The following is a 27,092-nucleotide window of genomic DNA, read 5'->3' as shown; positions in this document are numbered from 1 at the left end:
TCATTTAATGCCTGAAAGTATAAAATGCATTTTTATGTCCAATAATGCAGGCGAAGTGTGCTTACTGCCTTAAGTAACTAAAATGAAACAAAATCCTAACCTTGTTTAAGGCTGTATGATCCTTGGAAAAACAGGTTTTCTGGGTATCGTCATAGGCAACAGCTTTGGTTTGAAAACCAGATTGGCATAAAAATCAAAACCCATCCAATGAATTCATTGCCTTTTAGAGACAGGTTTGCAAGGAGCTCATCTGTGCTGTGTTCTACCCCACATCTCACTATTTTGCAGCCCCAAACATTGGTTACAAATGGGGGAAAGAAAGTCAATCAGCAGTTTACCTATGGAAAAACTCAGTGTCTCAACTTGCTCGAGCCTGGCATTATTCAACTAGCCTAAGTACCAGAACCTGTTGTCTAATACCTGTACTTATTTTCTGTGAAGCCATTTTAACAACAACGAAATACTTATGTGAAAAAGATATAATGCCCCAAAGAATAGGTGCCTCACACTCCAGATAGATTGAGCTATCACATCAATGTTTTTGCCAGAGGGCATTTTTTTATTCAATCATAATTCATGCCCATAAATAATCACATGCTCTAGTACTATGTTCAAGAAAATTTTTGCGTTTTACTCAAAATAAGAATGAAATTCATTAATTGAAGTCATTCCAGCAGACTCTATGTGGAAGACCATGTCACTGAGTTGAAAGCAAAACTTGAATCACAAAAACTTTAAATCAAAATATAAAATAAGATAAAATACTCAAGTTCCCCTTTTGGATTTGGAAGCAAAAACAGCTGCTGCAACAATCAGTGGCTTTCCTTCTGAGTTCATCAAGAGGGGAGCCAGACGTGGATCTGATGGCCCTTGCATTGCTCTATTGTAAAAAAAATGGAAATTACTGCGAGTTTTCATGGTAGTAATACGTGGCTAGGGAAGGATTAACTGCCTAGACAAAAGTGGCATGAAGAAAATATGACTGAAATAACATGAAATACTTAATGCTTATAATATTAGAAGATGATTTCTATTTATAAAAGATCCATAAGTACTAATGTGTTTCAATACAACTTCTGAAAAAATAATTTTAATCAGATTATTTTACTTGTTGTTTATAAATTCAGAAATGAAATTTTGTTTTCACTTCTCTTTTTCTATCCTGCAGTAGTTTATGAAGGCATGGTCTAACAGCAGGGCTGTGGCTGCTCTCTCATTCTTTTTCTCTTTTGTTCTTTCTTTCTCTGTTTCTGTTTTTTACAGGTTGTGGTGTCAAGGCTAAATGAAAATTCTTTAATTAGCTTTCATGGACACAAGCTTCCCATTTACTTCAGTGAGAGACTTCTTTGCATAAAAACCAGTGGTTTGTGTCCATCAGGGCCTTTGACTGGACTGCTTTCCTTTGATTAATCAGAAAACTAAAGTTCAGTCTGAATACCACTTTCCTAAAGAATGAATGAGCACAATCTCTTACAGCTTTCATGAAACTGCCTGAAACCAGAGGGATTAGTCCTACAATCCAGTCCCATACTCCACTTCAAGTATTTTCAATTACTTGGCACCATTGGTGGTGACGTCCATAGCTCAGTAAGAAGGCTACTGCTGGCATAATGGTTTCTCCATGTTTCAGCACATGGTCTTGGCATTAATAATCCATGGTGAAATGATTTGCAGTGCACAGGGGTGACATTTGATTATGTGAAAGGCATTGCAGGAATGAGCATGTAGGCTCTTACCTTCCAACTGCTGGCAAAAACATGATGAAATGTTATATGGTGAAAATAGCATTTAAGATGGTTTCTGAACTGACAAAGAAAAGTGTAAGTACATTGCTTTAGGAAAAAATTTTTTTTTCTCTTTTCCCGCTTGGTTTTCCTTCTCAAGTCATATTTTAGAGGGCCAAATGGGTGAAGGGGCCAGATTTGGCAGCCAACCACCTAAACACATTTTCAAAACATGTTTGATTCAGGAAATTCTGGATCTTTTTAAGCAAAGATGTTAACAATCCTCCTGAGGACCTTAAAATATGATGATTTAAACATAAGGAAAAAGGGGACCCTAAAATGATCAGAGAAATCACCCAGAGGCCTCCCTGCTGAAGTGTTCAGTTTTTCATTTTGTTTCCTATTTCTTTTTTTTTTTTAAGACCACAGGAGGATGTTGAATTTATCGCCTACGGGAGGTGCTATCATTTTGGGTCAAAATTTATGAGATGATACAAAAATTTATACTTCTCCAGGTAGCAAAAACAAAAACAAGAACACTAGAATTTCTTACACTCATATTTCCTAGATCTATTCACCAATCTGTCAAATGCATTATGTTCCAGATAGAGCATAATGAATGTATGAACAAATATAACGCATGCCTGGGTATGAGTACTGCCAAATCTTGGTTATTCGTGGTCCTAAGAGTTGGGTAGGGAAAAAGTTGCTATGCATACATTAAATCCAGAGAGAATTAGAAGGTCTTTTTCATCAATACTTTTAGATTCATCCATTTTCACAACTTTAAACACAGATATGAACAAAATAGTATCAGCTGATTTTATTGTTACTGACTTTTCCTTCCTAGCCCACTATCTTGCAGAGTTAGGGGAAAATCTTAGCTGATTATTGGTTACATACAAGAATGGACAACCATTTAACTTCATTTATTATTTGGATTTGTTATTCATTCATTTGGCTGCTCTTTTAACACAATTTATTAGGCACTTTATGCACGATATGCAAAACACAGTGCTTGAGGTCATGGGGAACATAAGGATATACACCACATTCCTGGAACTTACATTTCATGATAGGGAAAGAACATGCACATAGGGAACTTGAGCATACGGTAGAAAGCATTAAGCCTAGTAGAGAAACAGAGAACACTGCTTTGGGAAATCAGAGGAAGCAGACAGTTCCATCAGGGAGATTCAGAGAAAACTTGTGGAGAACATGACGTTTTTGTGGAGTCCTGGGAGAATGGCAGTGTTTTGACATGAAGAGAAGGTGGCAATAGCATTTCCTAAGTAGATCTCAATGTGAGTATGGGAATGGTTAGAAGAGGTCAAGACATGCATGAGAAACAGTTAGGCAGAAGCATCAATGTCAGAAGAGGAAATCTGGGAGACAAAACTGGAAGCCAAAGTTGAACCAGCTGTAGAGTCTTTATTGCCAGAGTAAGGAATTTAGGCTTTAATAAGAAAGTAATAGGGAGTGATTGAAGCCCCCCTTTTTTACTTTTTATTTTGAAATAAATGTTATGCTAAAAGAAGAGTTGCAAAGACTGTAAAGAGTTCCCATAAAGTAGTCCATATCATCTAAGTTTTCGTGTTTTGATAAATAATGATTTATATAGTATTCTTACATTACACTTCTGTGATGATATCCTCTCTTTCATGCTTAGTGTGGCATGTCTTTTTTCCTTAATCAGAAATGCCAAAGATCTTTCTTATTTGTCTTTTCAAAGCAACAGTTTTTGATTTTGTTAACCAAGTTTGCCGGTTTTTGTCCCATTTCATTAGCTTCCCTAACATTTCCCTAAAGCTATGTATATGTTCACTCTAATTTTAAAAATAGATACTGTACATATACAGTATCAAAAAAAGTCCCTTGATTTACCTTTTAAGCAGAATGCTATCTCTAAGTCCCACATAACCACAGAGCTGTGCTTTTCTTGCTTATGATTCTGCTTGGAAGATGGTGGACCATTTCAATTTGGCAATGCTTTTCTTTAACGCAAAGAAAATTGCCTCTGTTATTTATTTCCTCCCCCCTATTTCCTTTGTCTCTTTCTAGAGCTATTATCAAATTGATGTTTACCTCCAGAAGTTATCTGCATGTCTCCTGTACTGTCTTCTTCCATCTCTGTCTTTTTGCTCTAAGTTCTAGAAGACTTTACTTAGTATTTCCTTACTAATTTGTCTGTCTATGTCCTCTCCTCTATTTGCTCCTCTTTAATTCCTTATCCTTATTGTTCTAATTTGGCAATCATTTAATTTTCTTGTGCCCTGCTTGCTCCCTTTTAATAGCTGTTTTAGAGATAAATATCCTCTCAAAATTTTCTGAGGATATTAACTGTAATACTCTTTTATATTCTGTGCTGCTTGAATCATTTTGTTCTTTTGTTTGCTTGCCTTTGGTCTTTTCTCTTATGCATTTGTTTTTCCTCAAATGTTTGGTGATCTTAAGTTCATTGACATGCATGGACAAACAAGTACATTAATTTAGGTGGTTGACAAAACCTTTCTCTATGCTTGAGAATGTCTGTTTCCCTAGTGGGTCTCCTCTGAATGAGAGGATTGCTGGGGTGCTTCATGTTGAGTGGGGTGTGTTGGCTGGCAGACTTCGCCTTAGGATGCTCGATAACGGACCTGCAGGCACACGTGGGTTGGAGAACATCTTCCTCAATGTTCTTTCCTTTCTTTCCTCTTCGCTGCCTCTCATCCTTGTCTTTGGTGTCTAGGGTTACATCAGGCTCTGTTCTGAGGCTTCTATACCCGCATTCAAATCATCCTCATCAATTCACTTTCATCCACCAAAGGTAAAAATCCACTGCTGACTACTGTTCAGAGTTGGGAAGTCAACACCTCACTGGCTGGATGGGTCGGAAGTTTTGAAAGCAGTTCTTTGATTTGCCTTACAATTATCCCAGGAACACCTCCTGCTCTTTGCATTTGTTAATGTGATCCTGGAGTTTCTCTAGTTATTCTTTACTTTCACAGTACATTTCTCCTATATATGTTTAGACTGTGGCATCTTTGCCCCTAATACTCTGATCTCCCAGAAGTGGCTCAAAGTTCATCTCTTCCAATGGCACCCTTTCTTCTTGCCTAGCACTATTGTGAATTTACTTATTTTAAAACATGTCTTTGATCTTTTAGGGAATTTCAGACTTGAAAAGAGTTTGAAGAATGTGCTAAGTCCACTCCATCTTGATTCAATCTTGGAACATTTTTTTTTTAAATTTTATATTCTAAGAGCAGCTCATCTTATTGATTCTGGCCTATATTTGCAGGCTATTTGAGAACTGAATATTCAGTGGCTCAGCCTTAGTTGTCCTTCTCAGCTTTAATTATGGCTTGGATGTCTGGAAGCCACTGATCTCAGTTTGACCAGAACTCCCCACTGGACAATAGGCAAGGTTGTCCTATTTTCACAAGAGGTGCTGACCACAAGAGTAGGAAGGAGCCCTCTGAATCCTTATTGAAGGACACTGTCTCTATTTCTAAGCCCCTATTTTACTCTAACAACTGTAATCTACTGTGATCTAATTTGTATTTCACTTTCTCCATTGGCATTACTTTTTGGAAGGTTAATAAAGATCTCACATTCATCACAGTCAATGGAATCATCTCATTGGACATCTGTACTGTGGCTGACCCCTGTTCACTGCATCCTCAGTCTCAAGATGTCATATCTCTTAGTTTCCATAAATTCCTTCTTCTGGTTCTGTGTCTCTTTCTGGGCAATCTTTGGGCTTTGTGGAGAAATTTTTCTCCTTTTATTTCCCCTACCCCCAAAAAACCCTCTTCCTAAGAGCATTCCTTGATCATCTTCTCATACCACACGTTCTCACTTGGCAGTGGCGCTTGCAGCTGTGGCTTCAGCTTAGAAATGTGGAAGTTCACCCCACATCTCTTACTTGAACTTCAGGTCCTACTTTTTTTGGGGGGAGATGGAAGGGGAGAGGGCAATTTCTCTTCTCTGTTTGGCTTCTAGGCACTTCATACTGACTTCATCCTCACCTTTCACATACCCGCTCCACCTTCTCCTGTGTTCCCCACCCTGTGGCCAAAGCCGGGGCTGACTACTGGCAAAGGTGAAGGTGAAGAGACTTCATTAGGCATGAAAGTATCATCTAACTAAGTCCCTTCACCTTTACCTCTGGAACCTACTGTGTGTGCAGCTTGTCTCCACGGGCACTCATCACTGTCAGCCTCTCAGCCATTTAAATCATTTAAATCCAAAGCATCTTCATGCTGTGACACAAGACATCTTTCTTAAGTACATTTGAATATATGACTCTTCTGCTCAGAAACCTTCAAGGGTTCTGATTTTATGTAGAATAAAATCTGCACTGCTTTGCAAAGTGTGAAGATCTCTTAGGATTCGATGTGAGTGCCGACCTGTCTTCTTCCATGGTTCCTTGCCACACACATTGACATTTACGCCTCCCTAATTCTGAAAATGCTGTGGTTCCCTATACTAAGAATGCCATTCCCTTTTCCCATTGGCCAAGATATTATCAACTGAATGCCTCAGTTCACATTTATATTCCCTGTGAATCCTTCTTTGGCTTCCCATAGGCAGCATAGGTTTGTAGGTCTGCTTATTAAATTATACCCTTCCGTCACCCAATGAAGGATTTGAAGCCATGTAAGACAGATACACTCGGTAACAGGATACAATAAATGAGTGAGTTAATATGTTTAAAGGGAGCATAAACGTAAAAATACAAATAGTATCAGATATGAAGTTAGTCTTAAAAGTTATGTGACATTAAGTTCTGCAGACTTACACTACAAAAAAATAACCTGAAAATGTGGCTTTGGGCTTTTTAGTTGACAAACTAAGAGAGAAACTTGATTGCTTATGAGTTTGATGGTATCCATAAGCAAGAAACAAAACTTCTTTGCTACTTAATGAAAATTGAGGAATAATTTACTCAATTAAAAGGATATTTATAAAGGAGATTGGCAAATTTAGAAGTTCCTTTCGCTTTGTCTTCATTCATAGATTATGGTACAACTTTGTTTACTATATCCAAGAAAACTTATAATGCTACCATTTTACAAAAAGATTTACTCTATTTTAACCCAATGAACTTGGCAAAGTTCATTGACAAATTAATGGCTACTTCTTACCTGAAAGTTGCCAAAACAGCTTCCCCCTGGGAGGGTCACATAACTCACAAAGGGAGGGCCAGGAGCTGGCAGTGACTCGTAGACCACCATGCCTTCACTTGGGAATGCAGCCCTCTGCTGCTGCTTGCTTTCCCAGAATTCCTGTAACATTGATACAACATTCACTAGAAAAGACAAGAAACACAATCAGTTATTAAGGATGGACATACTCTGGTGCAAAACCAAAATTTTATTTATTTGCGGGCTGGATTCTGTAGCATGACAGTTCCAGTTTAAACAGAGCATGGTGTGTGGATAGCAGGAGTGCTTTCGGCTGTGAAAGAATGTAATTTATTTAAATATATTTAAAGTATGTTACAATATACAAATCAAACCTGTGATTTATACAAATGCAAATGTGTTTATTTCTTAATGAGTAAGACTCAAGAAGTGGTTTTGGTACCCTAATTAAAACAATATAACAGTATTTCATATCTACTCTATAAATTAATTTTTAATATAAAAATTTTAAAATCTCATTCTGCTTTGAACATTTGTCTTAATAGACTTTATCCAGAGCTGTGATTATCTATGGTCCTCTCTCTTATTTCTCATAGATTCTTAAGCCTGCAAAGATTTAAGAAAGAAAGTCAGAAACTCTTTTATGCTCCTTTCACCACAATCTAAACAAGAATGAAAGGCAATTGTGGAATAAGCAGGAGGCTGGAAAAATCCATGAGTGAAACTAATAACATGAAGACCTTGTTAAGAACAAGGTCTGTTCAAGTATTTCAGAAAACATAGTAATGGCTAGAGCCATATGTTTTAGATTAAATGACCTGTGATAGCCTGCAGAAGTTCCAGATCAAATTAGGTTGGTTTGTTTATCCTGTACTGCAAATTAAATCGTAGAAATTAACAAGGATAATAGAATTGTAGAGTCAAAAGTGACCTTACAGGTCATGTAGGCAAAGCTCTGCCTAATGCAGGAATTCCTTGCCAGCATTGCTGACAGCTGCCCATCTGGCCTGTACCTGAACATGTGGAAGGACCTAGTACTTGCCACATCCTGAGGCAGCCTGTCTCAACCGCGGACAGTTCTGCGAAAGGTCCTTTTTGAAGTGAACTGAAATCTGCTTTCCTGTAAGGTTCATGCAGAGGGTCTACTTCTCATTTCTGAGGCCTCAAAGTTTATTTCCTTATCCACAGGAGAGCCCACCACATGTTTGAAAGCAGTGTAGGACATCTGTGGTTTTGCTTGCCTGGCATTCGCTTCCCTTCCTATGGAGATAGCACCCAAGTTTTCCTCGAAGAATTGTAGTCCCTCAGGGTGCAAGGAAAATCTCGGTGCTATCCCCACAAGAAATAGCACTGAGGTTTTCCTTGAAGAATTGTAGTCTCTAGCGGTGAAGATGGAAATCTGGCCATGGACAAACCATTTAGAGGCAATGAGTATGTTGAAAATGTTGGAAGTTTCCTTTTTTCAGTAGGATTTCTGGAGCAGTAGGAGATAAGCATGGCAAAGCCCGAGCAAGAAGAAAATCTTCTGAGAAGACAGAACAGAGAAGGGTTGAGTAAAGAGATGGAGAAGGGCCAAGTTCTGATGACATAGTTTAAGCTCGTGGTTCCAGCTATGCCCATAATCCAGGATCCTTGATTGGGCTTGAAGTTATCTAAACCAACCCATCTACTTTTTCCTTAAGCCATTTTAAATGGCATCTCTCACTTGCATATGAAAAGTGCACTAAACAGATAGCACTCTTGTTTTTTCAAGTTCTAGATTAAATAGTTTTTGCTCTTTCAAACATGCTTTGTGTAACATGACATCTATGCCTTTTGCCATTATCCTTAATATATTCTTGGATCTGCTTTAAATTTCTGGACATTGACATTTTTCAGAGAGTCTGGAGTGTCACAGAGTTTGATCTAGAGGTAAAATCATTGTATAGCCACTCTCTAAGCTGTTTACCAGAGCACTGGGTTTCTGCACCTCCTCCGTAGGTCACTGATCAGCTTCATGGTGTATCGTTCAGGCAAATTCTGGCAACTCCTAAGGAACTGGTTGCCTGGTATATTTAGAAACTGCATTGTGTAGTATTTTAAGAAGTGATTTGGGAAAGAAATTGAGAAAATGTTAGAGTAGTAGGGGATACTTGAATTAATCAGTAAAATATGTATTGAATGGTCAAGTTGAGAACTGGCCATTACAGAGCTTTTTAATTTATTTGTAAATATTTGAAATAACATTTTCTACCAGTTGATGTAACTCAGAATAGAATTAGGACTCTTATTTTCTAAACTAGTTTTCTGTCCCTCACTCTCCTGCTTTTCCTCCCACCCCTGAGGAAACAAATATCTGTGAGCTAGCTGACCTAAGGCTCTACTTGCATTTGACCTCCAGAATTCAGCAGGGATGTCCTGAAGATTGAAGACTGAAACTAATGACAGCAGCCTGTTGCTCTTCTTGTCAACAAGGACTATTAGCCTCCTACTTTGCCAGTTAGTTGTTGAAGGGGGTTTAGCTGAGAACTGGGGTAGGAAGTGGAGGACCCTTGATGATCTAGGTAAAATGCATGGTAATCTAGGGAAAATGAACACAAGAATTTTGGCGTATAAAGCTCTTGGGATTAAAGAGTTTGAAGGTATGCACTAAGTCAGATTTCTGGGTGAATAAAAGTTGAAGTTTTCAAATTTTTCATTCTGTAATTTTGGAATATTTCTCTGATGATCCCACAGATGTTGTCACCCCTAAAGAGTGTGACACATATGCACACAGACACACCATCCATTTTTCTATCTCTATCCATTCTTGTCGACTTGAAAACCAGACAAATGAAGTGTGGAGGGAAGATGGCCAGCTTGCCGTTTGGAATTCCAAAGATATACCAAAGACTGATATATCAGAAAATGCTCTATTTATGAAACACATGCTCCTTTATTTTTGGGGAATAGCATCAACAAGGTTTGTGGACAATTTCAAAGAAAAAATGAGCAGAGGGTCAAGAGCTGCTGAAGAGAGTCACCCCAGTTTGAGAATAGGTGTCAATCAATACATAGTTAACCTCTAGCTGTAGCTGCACCTTCAGTGCCCAGCCAATGATCTTGCCTTCCATGTTAATGGAATAAACTTGAGCTACCAAGTGTGCAATATCCATCCTTATGTCTAGGTACTTATCCGCACAAATGCCCAGCTCCACCTTATTTCCTACAGTCTCAAATGAATTTGTGCTGCTTTTCCTGGAAATTGTTCTCTTAGTCACTCCCATGGCCTATTTTTAAAAGTTTCCTCCTTATTCACTCTTTCCCCGCAGCCAAAAGTGTGCTCAAAACAACAAATAGATGAATACATGAATGAGTCAATCAATTAAATGAAACACTAAACCTTGGAATTATTTCTGGCCTGTAGTTATTAAAATGCTTCCAATATAGCCAAACTGCTAGAAAGAATATTCCACATTGATCATCTCTGCTTCCTTATGTTTCATTTACTTTTAACCCACCACAATTAACGTAGGCTTTCCTCTACATTATTCCACTGAAACTCCTGTGAATAGTACCAGTTCCTAGTTTTTAGTCCTTATTTACTTGACTTCTTAGCTGTATTTGACAAAGCTGATCACTTTCTTCTAGAAACCTCATCTTCCTGAGCTTTTCCTCCTTAGTCTGCGTCTCTTCCTGATCATTTCTCCTTGGTCTCTGTTGAGGATTTCTCTTCCTCTGCTCACTCCTCATGTTGGCTGCATGGAAATCTTGTCTCGTTTTGCTTTTCTTCCAGCTGTTCTCCTTGAATGACAGAATCTATCTCCATGACTCCATCTACCATAATACACACAGACAGCTCCCAAACTATTATCCTGCATCTCCAATTTTATTATAAGACACTGTTATTTGGAGGTTGCAAAATCTCAACATATTTTCAAACTCAACTCGTTTCTTTTTCATAAACTCTTTTCTTCCTCCGGAATTACCTTTCTTTCTCCTGAGTTCCAAAAAAAGCACGATGTTATCTACCTAGTTACCTAAATCAAAAACTTGGCGTAAACTTTAAACTTCATTTCCTTTTTCAATATCTAATAAAAGCCCAAGTTTTGTTAGTCTAGTCTCCCATCAGCATCACTTCTCTTAGTCTATACTGCCATTACTGAATTGGTTTGTGCTCTCTGTACCTCATTCTCGTTAAGCATACCACAATACCCTCCTGACTCCAACCTATACCTCCACTGTTTTCAGGGTAATATCACTGAATCTCATATCTGATCAAGTCACTCACATCTTCAAATCCTTCTGTGGGTCCCTTATTAACGATGGAATGAGTAATTCCTTGGCAAGGCATAGAAGACCCTAAGTCTCACTATTCTCTCTTGTCCTAACTTCCTCTCCCCAGTTCACCCTTTAGTTTCCTCAAACCCTATGCTTCTCATGTTACTCAAAAGCCAGTACTTCCATTCATCCTCCTGGAATGCCCTTCTTTCTACTGTGTGTTGTCTTCTTGAATAGCACCTGCTCATTTTTTAAGACTAAGCCCTTGCTAATGAAAGTGTACCCTCTACCCCCAAGAAACATCATGAATAGCACTTGGGAACTTGTTAAAAATGCAGGATCTCAGGCTCTACCCTAGGCCTTCTGAACTCTAATCTACTTCTTAACAAGATTCAAAAAGCCTGATGCATGTTAAAACTTGAGAAGCCTTGCTATACAGGAAGAAGTGACCATTCCTATCCTCTTCCTTATGTACCTATTATATGCATTTTCCCATTTCATCCTTACAGAACCCCCTTGAAATAGGTATTATCTAGTACAGCCTACAAAGGAAAAGAAAAGAAAGTTGAAGGTATAATCGCACAGCTACTAAGTCTTGGACCTAGGATTTTTAACCTAGTTTTGCCTCTATAGTCCATGTTCTTGGTTTATCCTGGGATACTCCATAATGTAATAAAACTTATTTTCATGCTGTCTATCTCTAATATAGACAATGCTCATTGGAGAAAGAATTATATCATTTTTCCCAAAACACCTGGAACTTAGTAGGAACTTAATAAATGTTAGTCAAGTATTTGAATGTTATCAAAAGTATAGAAGATGGGCTGCAGTTGTGAGGCTGTGGGTAATGTAGGCATGGGCACCTTCCCCAAGAATTACTTCATTTACCTTTTTCCATGGGCCATTTTTCTGACAATTGTTCTTGACAAAGTCAAATAAGGAAAAGGCTTTATTTGTACTTTTTCAAACAAGCCATATGACATGTTTCCAGCTTGAAACTGTCATATGGAATGAGCAGTCCATGTGCACGTAAACAGACATCCTTATCATCAGTCTTCAAACAACTGCTCTGGTTTAAGCAATGGTGTAAGTACCCACAGACTGGCTCAGAAGGGGCTGTGACTGAGCCTCCCGTTCCATCCTTTCTTTCAAAGAACAAAGGAAGGACCTCAAGAGAAATAAGAGGTAATGACAGAGATTGCTGAGGGGCTTGGAGTTTCCCCAGTAGAGGGACATGAGCCTTTTGTCAGGGCCAGGTTGCTGCCAGATGGTGCCTTCCACCTCAGGGTCAGGAAGCTATGTCAAAAATACATTGCCTTTGGCTTTGCTTTATTTCTCTGAAAGTTTACTAAAGTTCTTTTTGAAAAGTTTCTACTCTTTCCCAATGGACACTAAAGGGAAGGGGCTTTATCCACAAGCCAGGACAAGATAAATCAGTCATACACTGAATCTGGACACTGGACACAGAAGCTGTGACTTCTAAGCTGGAGCCATGGAGACAGCAGAGAGGCTGAGGCTGAATTAAAGATGAGCTGAGCAGCACTTCTGGTTCTGCCTTTAACTTTCACAAATCATCTTTTGGGTTTGCTTTTGTCAAGGTAACTGATGTTTAGCTGAGTTACAATAAAGTTACAATAAAGAAGCAGAATATTGGCCAGACACTGTGACTCCTTCCTGTAATCCTAGCACTTTGGGAGGCTCAGGTGGGCAGATCACGAGGTCAGGAGTTTGAGTCCAGCCTGACCAACATGGTGAAACCCTGTTTTTACTAAAAATACAAAAATTAGCTGGGCGTGGTTGTACGTGCCTGTAGTCCCAGCTACTCAGGAGGCTGAGGCAGGAGAATTGCTTGAACCTGGGAGGTGGAAGTTGCTGTGAGCCGAGATCATGCCACTGCACTCCAGCCTGGGCAGCAGAGCAAGACTCCGTCTCAAAGAAAAAGAAAAGATGCAGAATATCAAATGGCTGAGGCAAAGGGTGTTAGAGGTAGAAGTACAGAGAAGTGTTAGGGGGAATATTAATAATGGCATGAAATGTAGTTCCTTTTTTGTGACTTCTATCAGCTTAGAACTGCTGAGAGTAAAGAAAGCAATATACCTCTGAAGTGACTTTGCAGATTGAACTTCTTGATTCATTATACTGTGCCTAATTGCTTTCTCTAATACCGTGATAGGCCCCTACAGGAGTTCTAAGTATTTTGTGTATCAATAACAAGAAAATGTGCTATGTAGTTTATAGACATTAGTATGGCTACTTTTTTCTTAGAAATTTGAACACGACAGAGTTTTCCGAGTAGTATTAGATCCCCAAGCAAGTCTCTCATAAGTGAGGTTTTCATTTTTCCCTTCCTGAAGCTTCCTTTTATTTTTTTATTACAAAGGTCAGCATTGAGGCTTTTGCAGTTAACTGATAAAGACATCCAGCAACATGGAACACCTTGGTTGTCTACCCTTAACCATCTCCAGCAGAAATTCCTGATTGGCTTCAGCCTGGACAGTCTCATTATACCTTCCTGAACACATGCTGCCTATTTGTTATCTGAACTTTGGTTAAAGTTCTCCTTCCAATTTTGAATGTTGTGTCCCCCCCCCCTTCCTTCTATCCAGTTTACTCTCACACTTCAGGAGAAACAACACCTCCTCCGTGGTGCCTTGCTCACTGGCTCCCGCCCACATGCATCTCCTTTCCTGAACTCTTATTCCATGAGTGGCCCTGTGTCTTAGCACTTAATCTCCTATAAACCATGCTAATAAAATGGATGTGGTGCTCCTGGCTAAATGTATCAAGTCAGACTTGGCTGTACTTCCTTCTGGCCAGAGGAATGAAACGCCTTGTGGAAACAATTCGTCTTATAGAGTACAATTTGCTGTTATTTAACTCACAGCAGATGGAGATTCTAGAGGGCAGCAACTCTGGCCCATTGTTCTCTGTAGCCTCCTTGATACCCAGCATAGGCTGGATACTCATCTAGAAGCAGTCACTGAGTTAATTTGGAATCTAAGAAACCTCGACATAGTCTAAACAGTATTAGTGCAATTGAATGAACATGTAGAAAACAAGTGGAGTCACTGTGATCCACAGTGCGGTCAGGACTTATTCTGGAATAGGAGGTTTCATGGATGAATCACCATGCTGTTCACACAACATGGGTGTGTTGGTGGCAACCATGTCTCGGCTGGAGATGGCAAAGTGGGTACAGAGAGATGTAGCCTGGTTGGGTGTAGAAACGTGGTTGCTAGCTGCCTACTCACTTGGGCTGTACCTTCACAAGAACTAGTGTTTAGGAAAGTCCTGAACAGGGATAGTAAGTCTGTTTGTCTTGGATGCCAACACGAATTGATTTATGTTGACTGCCTGAAGCACTCTGTTGAAAAGAATTGAAAAATACCACATGGGATCAGTGGAACAGAACACCAATGCAGTGTGGCATTGGCGTGTCTGTGTGCTGACCCTGATCTTGACGCTATGAAGTAATAGAAAGATCCAAGACAGGTTTCTGCCCACAGAGATTTATAGTCTGACTGGAAAATAATATATTCATCATATAATTAGTGAACAAAATATGAGAGTGCTAGATTGTGGAACAGAGATAATATTATAGTGACATGTAAAATGTAAAATTTATGACAGAATGATTAAATAAAGCAAAGGGAAGAGGAGATGAATGTGGGCTGAAAAGGTCAGGAAAAATTTGTGTAGGGAAAGGCCTAAGCTGAGCCCTTCTCAGAGGATTGAGGTTTAGGGAGAGGTGGGGGAAGTGGGAGAAACTGCACTCTTGAAGTAGTGAGGATGCCATTTGACAAAAGGGGTAAGAGAAATAATGATACTCCCACTGAGGAACCATATAAGGAAGCAATAGGAAAGCATGCCAGTAGGAAGGGATATGATTTGACAAGAGACGGGGGAGAGGACTTAGCTTCTTTTAATAATGGGATACGAACCCCATTGCCCTGGTGCTCCAGCTTTACCCAAGCCAGAGAGAAGGATAGGAACAGAGTCCGTTGTCCTTTGCCCTTGCTGAAGGTACTGTGCTGGCTGTGCTGGCTCCATCAATGAAGAGGTAGAGCCACGAGGAAGGGCCTGGACCCCCAGAGAGAATGTGTGGTTGCTCTTGCGTAGCTGGGTAAGCCCAAGGTAGAGCATTTCTCTGAGAGGGGCCTGGGCAGAAAAATCACTAGAAGTGGGTAGGAGATGAGTAAACAAAAGAATGTTCCTTCTGTAGCCTGGAAGGATTTGAAGCCTCCTCAGAGAAGGACATCAGTAACTGGACACCCGGAGGGCTTCATACTCAACATTCAGGGCTTATGATGTATATATATAAATAATTGTATTTTTATTTTCACAGATGGGATACAATGCGGATGCCAATTAGAATAGATGATCTATGCTTTCATAGGGAAAGTTTGAGATGTAGAGAGTTTAAATGCTCTATGGATTACAGGATTATGTTTTAGAAAAGTCTTTAAATACAGGCATTAGTTCATTACACAATAAAATATGCGCTGAATCTTGTTTCTCCACTTTTTATCAACAGGCAGGGGTTTCTTTAGTCATTAAAAGCCTGTTCTTTGAAGCCAGACCGCCTGGGTTTGAATCCTGTTTCTATCACTTCAAGATGTCTAACCACTCCATGCCTCAGTTCCTCATCTGTGGAACGTAGTGTCTACATCACAGGGTTGCTGTAAGGCTTAAAATGGAAAATGCTCAGAAAAGAACTTCACACAGAGTAAGTAATAGAGTGTTAGCTATTATTTGTCACTGGAAAAGGTAAAGGAAGAACAGAAAAGGCATGAATATGTTTTCATATTACATCTTTGAAACTAACTCTTCCCTGATTGGAAATTAAGTCATTAAATAGTCTAAAAGTTGTCTGCAATCTGAAGATCCTCTAATTGAACACATTGTACTATTTATTTCCAAGATACGTGCAGAGTTCAGGGATAGAAAAGAGAAAGATTTTTTGATAACATTCACTGGTAAAGTCGGAACTCCCTCATAGCCGGAAAATAAATGGATAAAATGTTATATGTCTCAAAATTTGAAAATGTGGGTTTTTGGGTTCCAATTTTTCACTTTCCAATGGATGATAAAGGCACTAGACCTGCTTCTAGCAAAAACTGCCATGAAGAGCTAATTTTATTTTAAATTAATTTTCATAACAGTGTACGCTTCAGCAAAGTAGAAACAATATAGTTCATTGCTCAGTCCGATTACCCAATATGACAAAAGTCCTGCATAGAAGACAGTCATTTGTCTACAAAAAGGGATCTTAAAAATCCATTATAAAGTTGATAGAAAAAAAGAACAAATTTTTTTAAGACTTACATGAGGAAAAATTCTAGCTGGGTAGAATTTCCCTTTTCAAAAACAATTAAAGACAAATTGGAAAAGGCTGCCATTTAAGGATAAATCATTAAGAGGCTTTCAAGATGATTACCATATTTCTTTTCTTTTTTTTTTTTTTTGAGATGGAGTTTCACTTTTGTTGCCTAGGCTGGCGTACAATGGCACTTTCTCGGTTCACTGTAGCCTCAGCCTCCTGGGTTGAAGCGATTCTTCTGCCTCAGCTTCCTGAGTAGCTAGGATCACAGGCACCTGTCACCATGCCCTGCTGATTTTTGTATTTTTTGTAGAGATGGGGTTTCACCATGTTGGCCAGGCTGGTGTTGAACCCCTGTCCTCAGGTGATCCACCTGCCTCGGCCTCCCAAAGTGCTGGGATTATAGGTGTGAGGCACATGCCCAGCTGCCATATTTCTAAATTGATTCTCTGCCTCTAAATAGATGGATTTATGTTATGTAATATTTTAATACAACCTTTATTTAAATTATCCCTAGCAGGCAATATTTTAAAATAAATAGAGTTAGTATTTTATATTTTAGCAATTCAATCAAGTACAACTTGTTTTTTTTACCAACGTGATTTCCTAGTTTTGTTGAGGAGCAACAGGAAAAGGAATCCCAAATAATTTAAGGGGTAAACTCAAGGTATGATGCTGATTTACCATTCATCAAAATGAGTTGAAAAATGGGATGCCTTTGGGTCTTGTGCTAGACTTAACTGAACTCCAGGACACTCACAAACAGAATTGCTGTCTAGTTGTTTATAACCATACTCAGCCTTTGCCAAGTTTTGGCCAGGCTAAGGGAATCTTGTGGACACACAGGGTACAATATGTAGGAATCTCAGGACCCTTTTTCTTTTGTGTAGACACTCTTTCAAAGGTAGCTGCAGCACACAGCAGGACTGAGACAGCTTGGAGTCTTGCTTTGTTCCCAGCAGAGGGACTTTCCTTTGGTAAAGCTCCCAAGCCAAGAGCTTAACTCCTTCAGCAGCTGGAAAGCTGGTAGCGTTTCTTCTTTTGTTTGCTTTTTTTTTCTTCTTTCATTCCCACCATCTACCCCAAACATTTTCCTGAGGAAATTATGATCCTTCAGGTTGTTTTACAAAGTTAACCTCTCCAGAGACTCTGCAAAATATGCAAAAGGGATATCATTCTTTTTGTTTAGAATTTAAATATGTTTAGAATTTTCGCCTTTAGAATTTAAAACTGCTGAACTGTAAAACCTGTTGGAGGAAAATTTAAATAACACTTATTTTATGTATATTTGCAAGCACAGGGTAATTTTTTAAGCAGGGAGGGGAAAAACTAATGAAAGTGCAAGAAGAAATCACAAAGACAAACTAAAGTAAAAAGTTATTAGGTATACCACACAAGCAGCATGCCTGATTTCACATAAATGTGGTTTATATGTACACATTGGGTCAAATAATGTCATCCAATCTCAAAAGCTGCATAAAATAGAAGCCTGATGTACCCTATTTATCCAATCAGAAACTACTTATCTTTCCCACATTCTGCTGGGCAATGACATTGCATTGTATTTAAAAGAGACTTCAGGCCAGCAGGAGGTGGTTCACGGCTGTAATCCCAGCACTTTGTGAGGTTGAGGTGGATGGATCACCTGAGGTCAGGAGTTTGAGACTATCCTGGCCAACATGGTGAAACCCTGTCTCTACTAAAAATACAAAAATTAGCTGAGTGTGGTGGCAGGTGCCTGTGATCCCAGCTACTTGGGAGGCTGAGGCATGAGAATAGCTTGAACCCAGGAGGCAGAGGTTGCAGTGAGCCAAGATCGTGCCACTGCACTCCAGCCTGGGTGACAGAGTGAGTGAGACTTTGTCTCAAAAAAAAAAAGAGAGAGAGAGAGAAAAAAAAAAAGACTTTAGAGGACCAATGATTTTAGACAACTAATAAAGGATCAGTCACTCTGGCTGCTTTGCTGATCAGGTCTTCTTAGTCAAAATGGTCAAATATGGCTTTGTTTAATGCATCTTCCTTCCCTAGAAACAGTCATTATAATAATGCTCAAGATCCTGCCACAGCTATCTAATCAGGGTCTATGTACAAAGCACAGAGTTTGGCTCTAAAAAACATGGTGTATGCATGGCTTTGGTGACTCACATTGGAGTGTAGATCTAGTGGATGAATGTAAGGATGGGCGATTTAAGCCATTGTGCCAACATGGCATATAGAATGATTCTGAGAGAGTGCGATAGGGCCAATCCAAGGCAGAGCTCCAGCTGAGTGGCTGTGTTTGTCTTTAGAGCCCTGTCTGCCTTCATGCTGTCTTCTGTAACATCTGGCTATCAACTTAACCCTGCATGTAATTAGCCTGTGTTAATGGAGTCAGAGGATAAATGGCTTAAAAGGGTCTCAGCACAGTTTATTTCATCATAAAGGAGAACACTTGATGATGGGGTGAATCTTCCCCCCTTTGTGTGAGGAAAAAAAATCAACCAATTGGCAATCCAAAAATGTCTGATTGTGCACCTGCTAGGTGTGTGTCCCTGTGGGAGGTACCTCAGAATTATAGAAAAGTACAAGGTACAGCTCTGACCTCCTGGAACTTACAACTTAGGTGTGGACAAAAATACCCCAGTGAAGCCATAATACTTAGTACAAAGCCACGTGAGAGAAATGTAAACTAACTGGTACAGCCCGTAAGTGCCAAAGGAATGGTGACTAAATGATGGTTTCTCACAGCTGCTTAATGGGATGAGATCAAAATAGGGATCAACTGATTATCATTGCAGGAGGAAAAAAAAAAAAGCAAAACCATAATTCAAACATTTCATGGGCACCAGAGGAAAAGAACTATAAAGAACTATAGGGAGAGTAATAATTGTCTATTTTGTCAATATTCATCTTTCAATAGGATTCTTTTTTTTTTTTTTCTTTTTCTTTTAAAATAGGAATGTTTTAACTAACTTGACAGACTAAGCTTATATGGGCATTTGAGCATGGAGGAAAAGAGGTGAGAGCCTTTGGAGTTAAAACGTCAATATGAAATGTATTACAAAAAGAAGATTCTTTTATGAAAGGCTTCTAAAGTTGCCTTACATTTCTTAAATCAATCTGTAGCACATAATCAGTAAAACCGTGTCATTTAAACAGAAGATCGTAAGTTAGAAACTCACCCTTATGCATCTGTATCCTATTATGGGCTGTAACTTAACACATGACTTTCAGAAGTTGTTAAAATTGAGTTCAGACTAACAAATCTTAACTGTTAAAAACAACAAGCACCACCACCAGAAACCTCTGGTGAGATGGGAGAGCAGTCAGTGAAGAGGTCCCAGGTTTGATTTCACAGAAGAGATGTCTATCATACTTTATTTTGTCTGTTAAATCTTACTTATCTACGAGAAATAAATGTACTAGGACAGATATGGCCACTAAGTGATCAAGAAGCTACCTATTTTTTCCATTTTGAAAACCTGTCTTCTGGGGTTGAGGCTTTTATACATTTGACTTTAAACTGTCAAATGTATATTTACTGACAAAAGAAAAAGAACCAGCTCTTATGCCATTGATAGCTGAACTAAAATGTACATTTTTCCCTTAGTATAAATTCAAATAAAAATAGTTGGGTCCTATAATAAATAAAGTACAATTAGCATTTGAATAGGCTTCAGTCAAACAGATACCCATAGTTTAGATGCCAAAATTAGCAGAGTTCAAATTACTGTAATTAAGAGGCACTCATTGTTTTAAAATAAGCTAGCAAGCACGATAGGGTTTATTTTTATTTGGCTGTTTTTTTGTGTTTTAAAACTATTTTTTTTCAGGGGTGGTGGAATGCAATGCAATATGTATAGGGATTTTACTGCAGAAGAATCTTCAGCCTTTACATCCTACTCCACTCTTTTCAGGGAAATGTGAAAACTAAATTTATCATCAAATTTATTGATTTCACATAACTATACTGAAAAGCATGGGGTAGATAAAGTACTTGAGTCCTGAGGATTCTTGCTTTCTCACGCTGCATATAGTTAGATTCATGATTGCTAAGATGCTTTTAATAGCCCCGCAGTCTGGTCCAGTTTTTCCAAAGGGTAAAAAATGTACTCTTTGAAGTAAAGTATTTACCTATCTGATATAAATAAAACCTTTCATGTAGAAACATGTTCTCCCAAATGGAAGAGTTAATGCACCTCAAATATGTGAGAAATTTGCTTCCAATTTTCAATGCTTAGTAAAGGATCCATCTTACTTTTTCATTATAAAATTTGAGAAAAATATCAGTGAAATCTTACATGTCGCTTCATAAGTCAGTGCCAGAAACCAACTCATTCTCATGGCTACAGTGACAATTAAGATAGCTTTTAAACAATCTTTTTGAGAAAGTTTGTCTTGATTTTGGCCTTCAGTCAGTGAAAGTGGTTTCTCTGACATTCGCAAATCTTGCATCTTGCCTGCGTTGGCAAATGGTTTCTTGTTAAGAAAAAGCTGCAGTTCTTCCTAACTTAGGTATCAGGAAGTGTATATACAACCGATGTCAATATAAACTTTTCCCCAATGCAACATAAAGCCATAAACTTCCAGATTTAGGATCACCGTTAACGCCAATGGCTCCTTATTGCCTGCATGTTAGCATGACCCAACCTGCTTCCTCAGTCTGTCTCTGCCTCCCCCGGCACATGGTTCTTGTATTGCCCAATTTGTCTTTGAAAAAGCTGTTCTATCTCATCAAAAATTATCTTCCTCTCTCTACTTCCTTCTCACACTTCTGTTCAAATGCGATTATTTAATGGGCTCCCTCTATGCTCACAGAAGAGTTCCTTTTTCTCCCCTCTGTTTTCCTAACAGGTACAAGTCAAGCATCCCAAATCCAAAAACCTGAAATCCAAAATGTTCCAAAATCCAGAACATTTAATTACTGACATGACTCCAAGGAAATGTTCATCGGAGCATTTTAGAGTTCAGATTTTCAGATTTGGGATGCTAAGGTATATTCCAAAATTCATTCCAAAATTCAAAAATAATCTGAAATCTACAACACTTCTGGTCCCAAGCATTTCCGATAAGGCATACTCAACCTGTACTGCTATTACAACAGTAATGATATGGTAACTAGCACTTCTGAGAGGCAACGTCGTGTAGTGTTTCAGGGTGAGGAGTTGGAAGACAGAATTTAATTCCTGGCTCTATCACATACTAGCCGTGTGATCTTAGACATGTCATTTTTTGTTTTTGTTTTGCTTTGCTTTGTTTTTTTGTTTTCTGAGATAGAGTCTCGCTCTGTCACCCAGGCTGGAGTGCAATGGCACAATCTTGGCTCACCACAACTGTCACCCCCCAGGTTCTAGCAATTCTCCTGCCTCAGCCTCCCGAGCAGCTGGGATTACAGGTATGTACCACCATGCCCGGCTAATTTTGTATTTTTAGTAGAGATGGGATTTCTCCATGTTGGTCAGGCTGGTCTTGAACTCCCAACCTCAGGTGATTGGGCAAGTCATTTCAACCTCTGTGTGCCTCAGTTCCCTCACCTCCTACAACACAGTACCTACATTACTAGCTTACTGTGAAGAATAAATGTTTCTAGTACAGCACCTATCACATGATGAGGACTTGACGTCTTAGCCTTACTATTAAATGGTTGAAGGAAAAGCCAAAAGACAGCAGATAAATGTATTGTGCTCTTGTAATATGAAGAGTTAACACTCAGATTAGGATCTGAAAGCATAGCTGTCTTGAGGTCACATGATGATTTATTTTGAGAAGGCACACAAGGAATTGTCAAACGGTGGCAAACAAATGGTAGGCTCACACACTTCTTCAAAAGAGTGGACAGTGGCTGCTTTTAGGATAGCTCAGCTTTGATTGTGATGCATGACACATGAAAAGAAATTAGATATTGCACAAAGCCAAGAATGGAAGGCAATATGAAGACAAGCTATACTTTGTATGAAGAGATTCTGCCTGGTAGTATGGAGACTTCCAGTGCTACTTGTTTTAAAATAGAGACATTTATGAAGGGAAGAACAGTCCAGTGTCAGCTCAGGTGAACAAACTTCAAACTGGGAGTCCACCCTATTTAAAAACTCTTTCCATTATTTTTCATATAAAATGTGAAATAGGGAAAAGAAAAAAAAAGTGTTATGGAATTTATTTCCTTCCAGGAGAGAAAATTTAAAAAAAATCACAACTATTGCCAGATGAATGCCTTGTATAAAATAAAATGACAGGTTTAATGTATTGCAAAATGCCATTTGAAGAGCTTCCTTGTCTGAGAAAGCATTTGAATTTTATTTCTTTAAATGAACGTAACTATTCCCACGTGCATCTGTTTTAGACCAGAAAACTCTCTGGGTGCTTTTTCTAACCAACTTGAGAGAAAATTCAGTTACTATTGCTTGTTTTTAAGCAAATCAAAAGCCAACTGAGGGCAATAAATGAATTGCATGATCATTTACACTCCCTGCATTATGTATGACCAAAGAGTGAGGAGAGAAAAAAACTGTGTTTGCATTCATGGAAGGGAAATTTCGAAAAAATTTAAGTGGGGAGTGTGTGTGTGTGTGTGTGTGTGTGTGTGTGTGTGTGCTCTTTTGTTCAGCTGGGCTGAGTTTTAAAAATGATTGGATCAGCTTTCATCTTGTAGGAAAGTAAGGTAGCAATTTTTCTTAAGGAATTGGCAGTGATGTGCTCAAGTGCTCAGCTCTTTCCTTCTGGCAGAAAGAGCTTGGGAGTGGGTTAGAGTGGAGGAGGAGCCAGGAGTGACTAGGAGGGGAGGGAACTGCTCAGAACCTGCCATTCAAGGCTGGTGGCAGCTTTTTACAGGCTGCCAATAGGAATGTGGTGGCAGCAACTTATGGCTATGCCAAAGAAAATGGGTCCGTATGCCAAACTCTGGCATGTGCATCACCTACAGCTTGCCAGGGCAATGGCATAGGCTCTAGACAGACTTTTGGTGTCCTGTCCCAGAAAGTAAGCCCATTCCCACTTATTCATTTCATGAGATTGGTAAGTGGTCGGATGTTTTAATATTAGGAAAACTCCTGGTACAGAAGTGTGCCATTTGGCTTACTGTCAGTTAGTCATTTTTAAGATTAGAAAAGAAGGGAGAGAATCGGCAGTTTAATATTTACATCTTCTAAGCCATGGAAGCAGTTGCAGAGTAGCAGTCCATTCTAGGCAGTGCTCTCTGGTCAAATTTAGGTTCTATGTTAATGAATGAAATATATAAAACAGGACACTTATTTGTTCTCCCATGTAAAATAGGCCCTGCAAAGTCCTGGATGACAGAAACTTATGCATTATTGTAATCCTTTTTCTAGTCTATCTTCTCTTCTAAACTGTAAACAAGTGCTGTAATTTAGTTCAGCTGGAAAGTGAGCCATACAATTTCAGATTTGAACTTACTAAGTTTTCAATGAGCCAGTGACAAATTTCCCCCCTACGTTTTTTTAACTGCTTCCACTGTTTAAGCCCTCAGCATAAGACCCCTGGTCCTATACAACTTATCCAAAGTGTGGGCAGCCCAAGAGCCCTTTTATCCCTCACTAGTGAATTCAGTTCTATTGTACAAGAGAGACATTCTTTCCTTCCCTTTTAGCTTAAAAAACATAACAAACCTGAATAGACTCCAGGCTAGAGTAGTGGAGAGAGTGATTTTTATTAGATCTAACATAGCTATTGGCAAATGCTTAAAGACAATATTTAAAAAGAGAGAGAGAAAGAAAAGCCTTTCACTTTATGCCTTAAAGGACAGATTGGTTACAATTTAACATCTAAGAGGAAAAATTTATAGAATTAAATCGCCTAACATTCCTGTTTCTTCAGCATACATATGAGAAATCTAAGCTAAGAGGACATCTGGAAAGGAACATTATTTAGCAATCAGAAAGCAAAAATTCAAACCATTGATGTTTTGATGGAGGCAAACATAACTAGATTCACAAAGAGGAAAGCTGCAGCCTATTGAAGTTAAAAAAAAAAAATTCCATATGCATTTTACCTTTTGGGCAGTTCCATAGCAAAGTTCTATTTCAGAAGCCCTTTGTAATGTGAAACCCATTGTAGATAAGATACAACATGAAGACAGTCTGTTTTGCAGCAGCAGGAAATCAAATTGGTTCCAGAAACGAAGTTATATGACAAATGGCTTAATAGTATTGCTAGAATTGGAAATCTTGATTGAATTATTTTTAAATCATTAAAAAGATTTTGAAATAACTTTGCCATGCTGTATAAATTGGTGGTGGTGGGGTGGGTCCCCACAGGGAGTGTTGCTGAAGTTGGGAGGCAACTCATTTTATTGGCCTTTTAACTAAAGCATTGTAATCGGTCATCAAAATTTAAAAGCTCAGTGCTGATTTATTGTTAATTCTTGGTTTGCAACAAAAATTTTCAGACAAACACTATCCTTGAATTAATAGAACTAATATGTGTTGTGGAGTATTAAGCAGGTTAACAAATATTGATATATTTTAGTATTATTTCCAAGTTATTTTTAGGTTTAATCTCAGTACCACTCAGCTTTGCTTTACTTAAAAAGCATCAGAAAAAGTTCATTAAGACTTAGGCGGGTCTTGGATTGTAGAAGAGACTTTTAACTAGTTAGCAAAATGTACCACTGACAAAATAACCCAGCGCACCACTGACAAAATAACCCAGCGCCTAATGCCTGTAGGTGAAATGAAATTCTTCTGACTGAAATCAGGAACAAGTTAAAATATCGCTTAGAACACAGCATACGACTACGGAGATTTAGCAGAAATCGTACTTAAATAGGATGTGACTAGATGTTTAGGACTATTTTCTAAAAAGTCAAAAAAACTTTTTCCCCTTCAGTACTTACAGTCTTTGAAGACTAGAGCCGGATCTCTGTGAGGCAAGACTTGGGCAATGATGTGTCTGAGAGATTCCAAGGTTCTGTCCATCTTGGGTCTGCCTGTGTGAACCTCCTGTACAGAGTGTCCTCATGCCTGAATTCTTGCAGTCCTGGGCTGAATTTCTGCAGCTCATTGATGCACTGGATTACCAAAGAATCCCTTTTAACATCTGCCAATCAGACATTTCCCAGAATCTAAAGACCCCTCAGGGGGCCTCTTCCCAGGCTCACTTATCTTTGTTGTATGCTGAGCTAATTAGCTTGAAAGGCTGGCTGACAGGCGGGTTCCCATTGCTTCCTTCTGTTAAACACACCCACCTACAGGCTAGCTGGGGAAGCTCACTAAATTATGAAAACGGCTTTCTTCTCCAACTAGATTTTGTCTGAATGCTGTGCAGCTTTCTGACTAGGTTATTTCTTCTGGCCCTCCAGCTTCAATTGTGCTGCCCCCAGGAACTGGAATCAGGAAGGTGATTTCTCCAGAAAATTTCCTGAATGACAAAGGAGCTTCCAGCTCAGAACTGCCAGCTATATGTTCACAGTATTATCTGTATAAATCTAAATTTTTAGTATAATTTTTCCTTGGTAAAGGAGTGCTATAAAGATTATGGGACTGGGTGCAGTTTTTCATGCCTGTAATTCCAGCACTTTGGGAGGTTGAGGTGGGCAGATTGCTTGAGTTCAGGAGTTCAAGACCAGCCTGGGCAATATGGCGAAACGTCAACTCTACAAAAAATACAAAAATTAGCAGGGTGTGGTGGTGCAAGCTTGTGGTCCCAGTTTCTTGGGAGGCTAAGGTAGGAGGATGGCTTGAGCCTGAAAGTTCAAGGCTACAGTGAACCCAGATTGTGCCACTGCACTCCAGCCTGGGTGACAAAGGGAGACCCTGTCTCAATTTTTAAAAAATCTCTTAATAACTGTCTTTAAAAAGATATATGTATTTGCTTGTCCTGCTTCTTTCTTTTATTTTTATTTTTAGTGGAGTCTCATACTGTCATCCAGGCTGGAGTGCAGTGGTGTGATAACTAATTGCAGCCTTGACTCAAGCGAGGGACTTGAGTCCTGGGCTCAGGCAATCTTCCCATCTTAGCCCCCCAAGTAGTTGCGAGGCACATGCCAACATGCCTGGCTAATTTTTAAACTTTCAGTAGCGATGGGGGTCTCACTATGTTGCCCAGGCTGGTCTCGAACTCTCGGGCTTAAGCCATCTGCCCACCTCAACCTCCCAAAGTGCTGGAATTACAGGCATGAGCCACTGTACCCTGCCCTGAAATTTTTAATAATTATTAAATGAAAGGAAGTGAATTACATCAGAATTAATTAAAGTCAACCTTGGGAGTGATTCACTTTGAAGGGTAAACAGGGAAACAAATGTTCCCAGGCAAGCCCTAAGACAGTCCATCAGGTTTTACTTGCCCATGCCCAACAGAAGTGACTTAATTTGGGAGGGTTAGGGGGTGGGGGGAGGGAAGCAACAAACCTTGGCTTTCAGGAGAAAGGCTCCTGAATTCAAATACAAGGCATAATTTAGTCCCTGGTTATATCCTTTTTTTTTTTTTTTGGAGATAGAGTCTCACTTTGTCATGCAGGCTGGAGTGCAATGGCATGATCTGGGCTCACTACAGCCTTGACCTCTCTCTCAAACACTCCTCCCACCTCAGCCTTTCTAGTAGCTGGGACCACAGGCCCATGCCACCACACCTGGCTAATATGTGTATTTTTAGTAGAGAGGGGGTTTCACCATGTTGCCCAGGGTAGTTTCAAACTCCTGGCCTCAAGTGATCCGCCGTCTTGGCCTCCCAAAGTGCTGGGATTATAGG

The 27,092-nt window shown here is 39.2% G+C and overlaps 1 protein-coding gene across 1 annotated transcript in view; it reads right to left on the bottom strand.

The window, feature by feature from the left end:
* LIX1 (limb and CNS expressed 1) overlaps nt 1-25,543 on the bottom strand; it is a 51,400-nt gene extending 25,857 nt beyond the window's left edge. The window contains exons 1-2 of the mRNA XM_032275663.1: nt 25,240-25,543; nt 6,854-7,017 (exon numbers count right to left, since the gene is read on the bottom strand). Coding sequence (XP_032131554.1) covers nt 6,854-7,017; nt 25,240-25,321 — 246 coding nt within the window. The 5' untranslated portion in view covers nt 25,322-25,543. The remainder of the gene's footprint in view (nt 1-6,853; nt 7,018-25,239) is intronic.
* Nucleotides 25,544-27,092: the final 1,549 nt, after the last annotated feature.

The sequence above is a fragment of the Sapajus apella genome, unplaced genomic scaffold, assembly GCF_009761245.1.
Source record: "Sapajus apella isolate SASKATOON/1434 unplaced genomic scaffold, GSC_monkey_1.0 scaffold1, whole genome shotgun sequence".
Taxonomy (NCBI): Eukaryota; Metazoa; Chordata; class Mammalia; order Primates; family Cebidae; genus Sapajus; species Sapajus apella.
The sequence above is the reverse complement of the archived record's forward strand: the minus strand, read 5'-3'. Positions and strand labels throughout refer to the sequence as shown.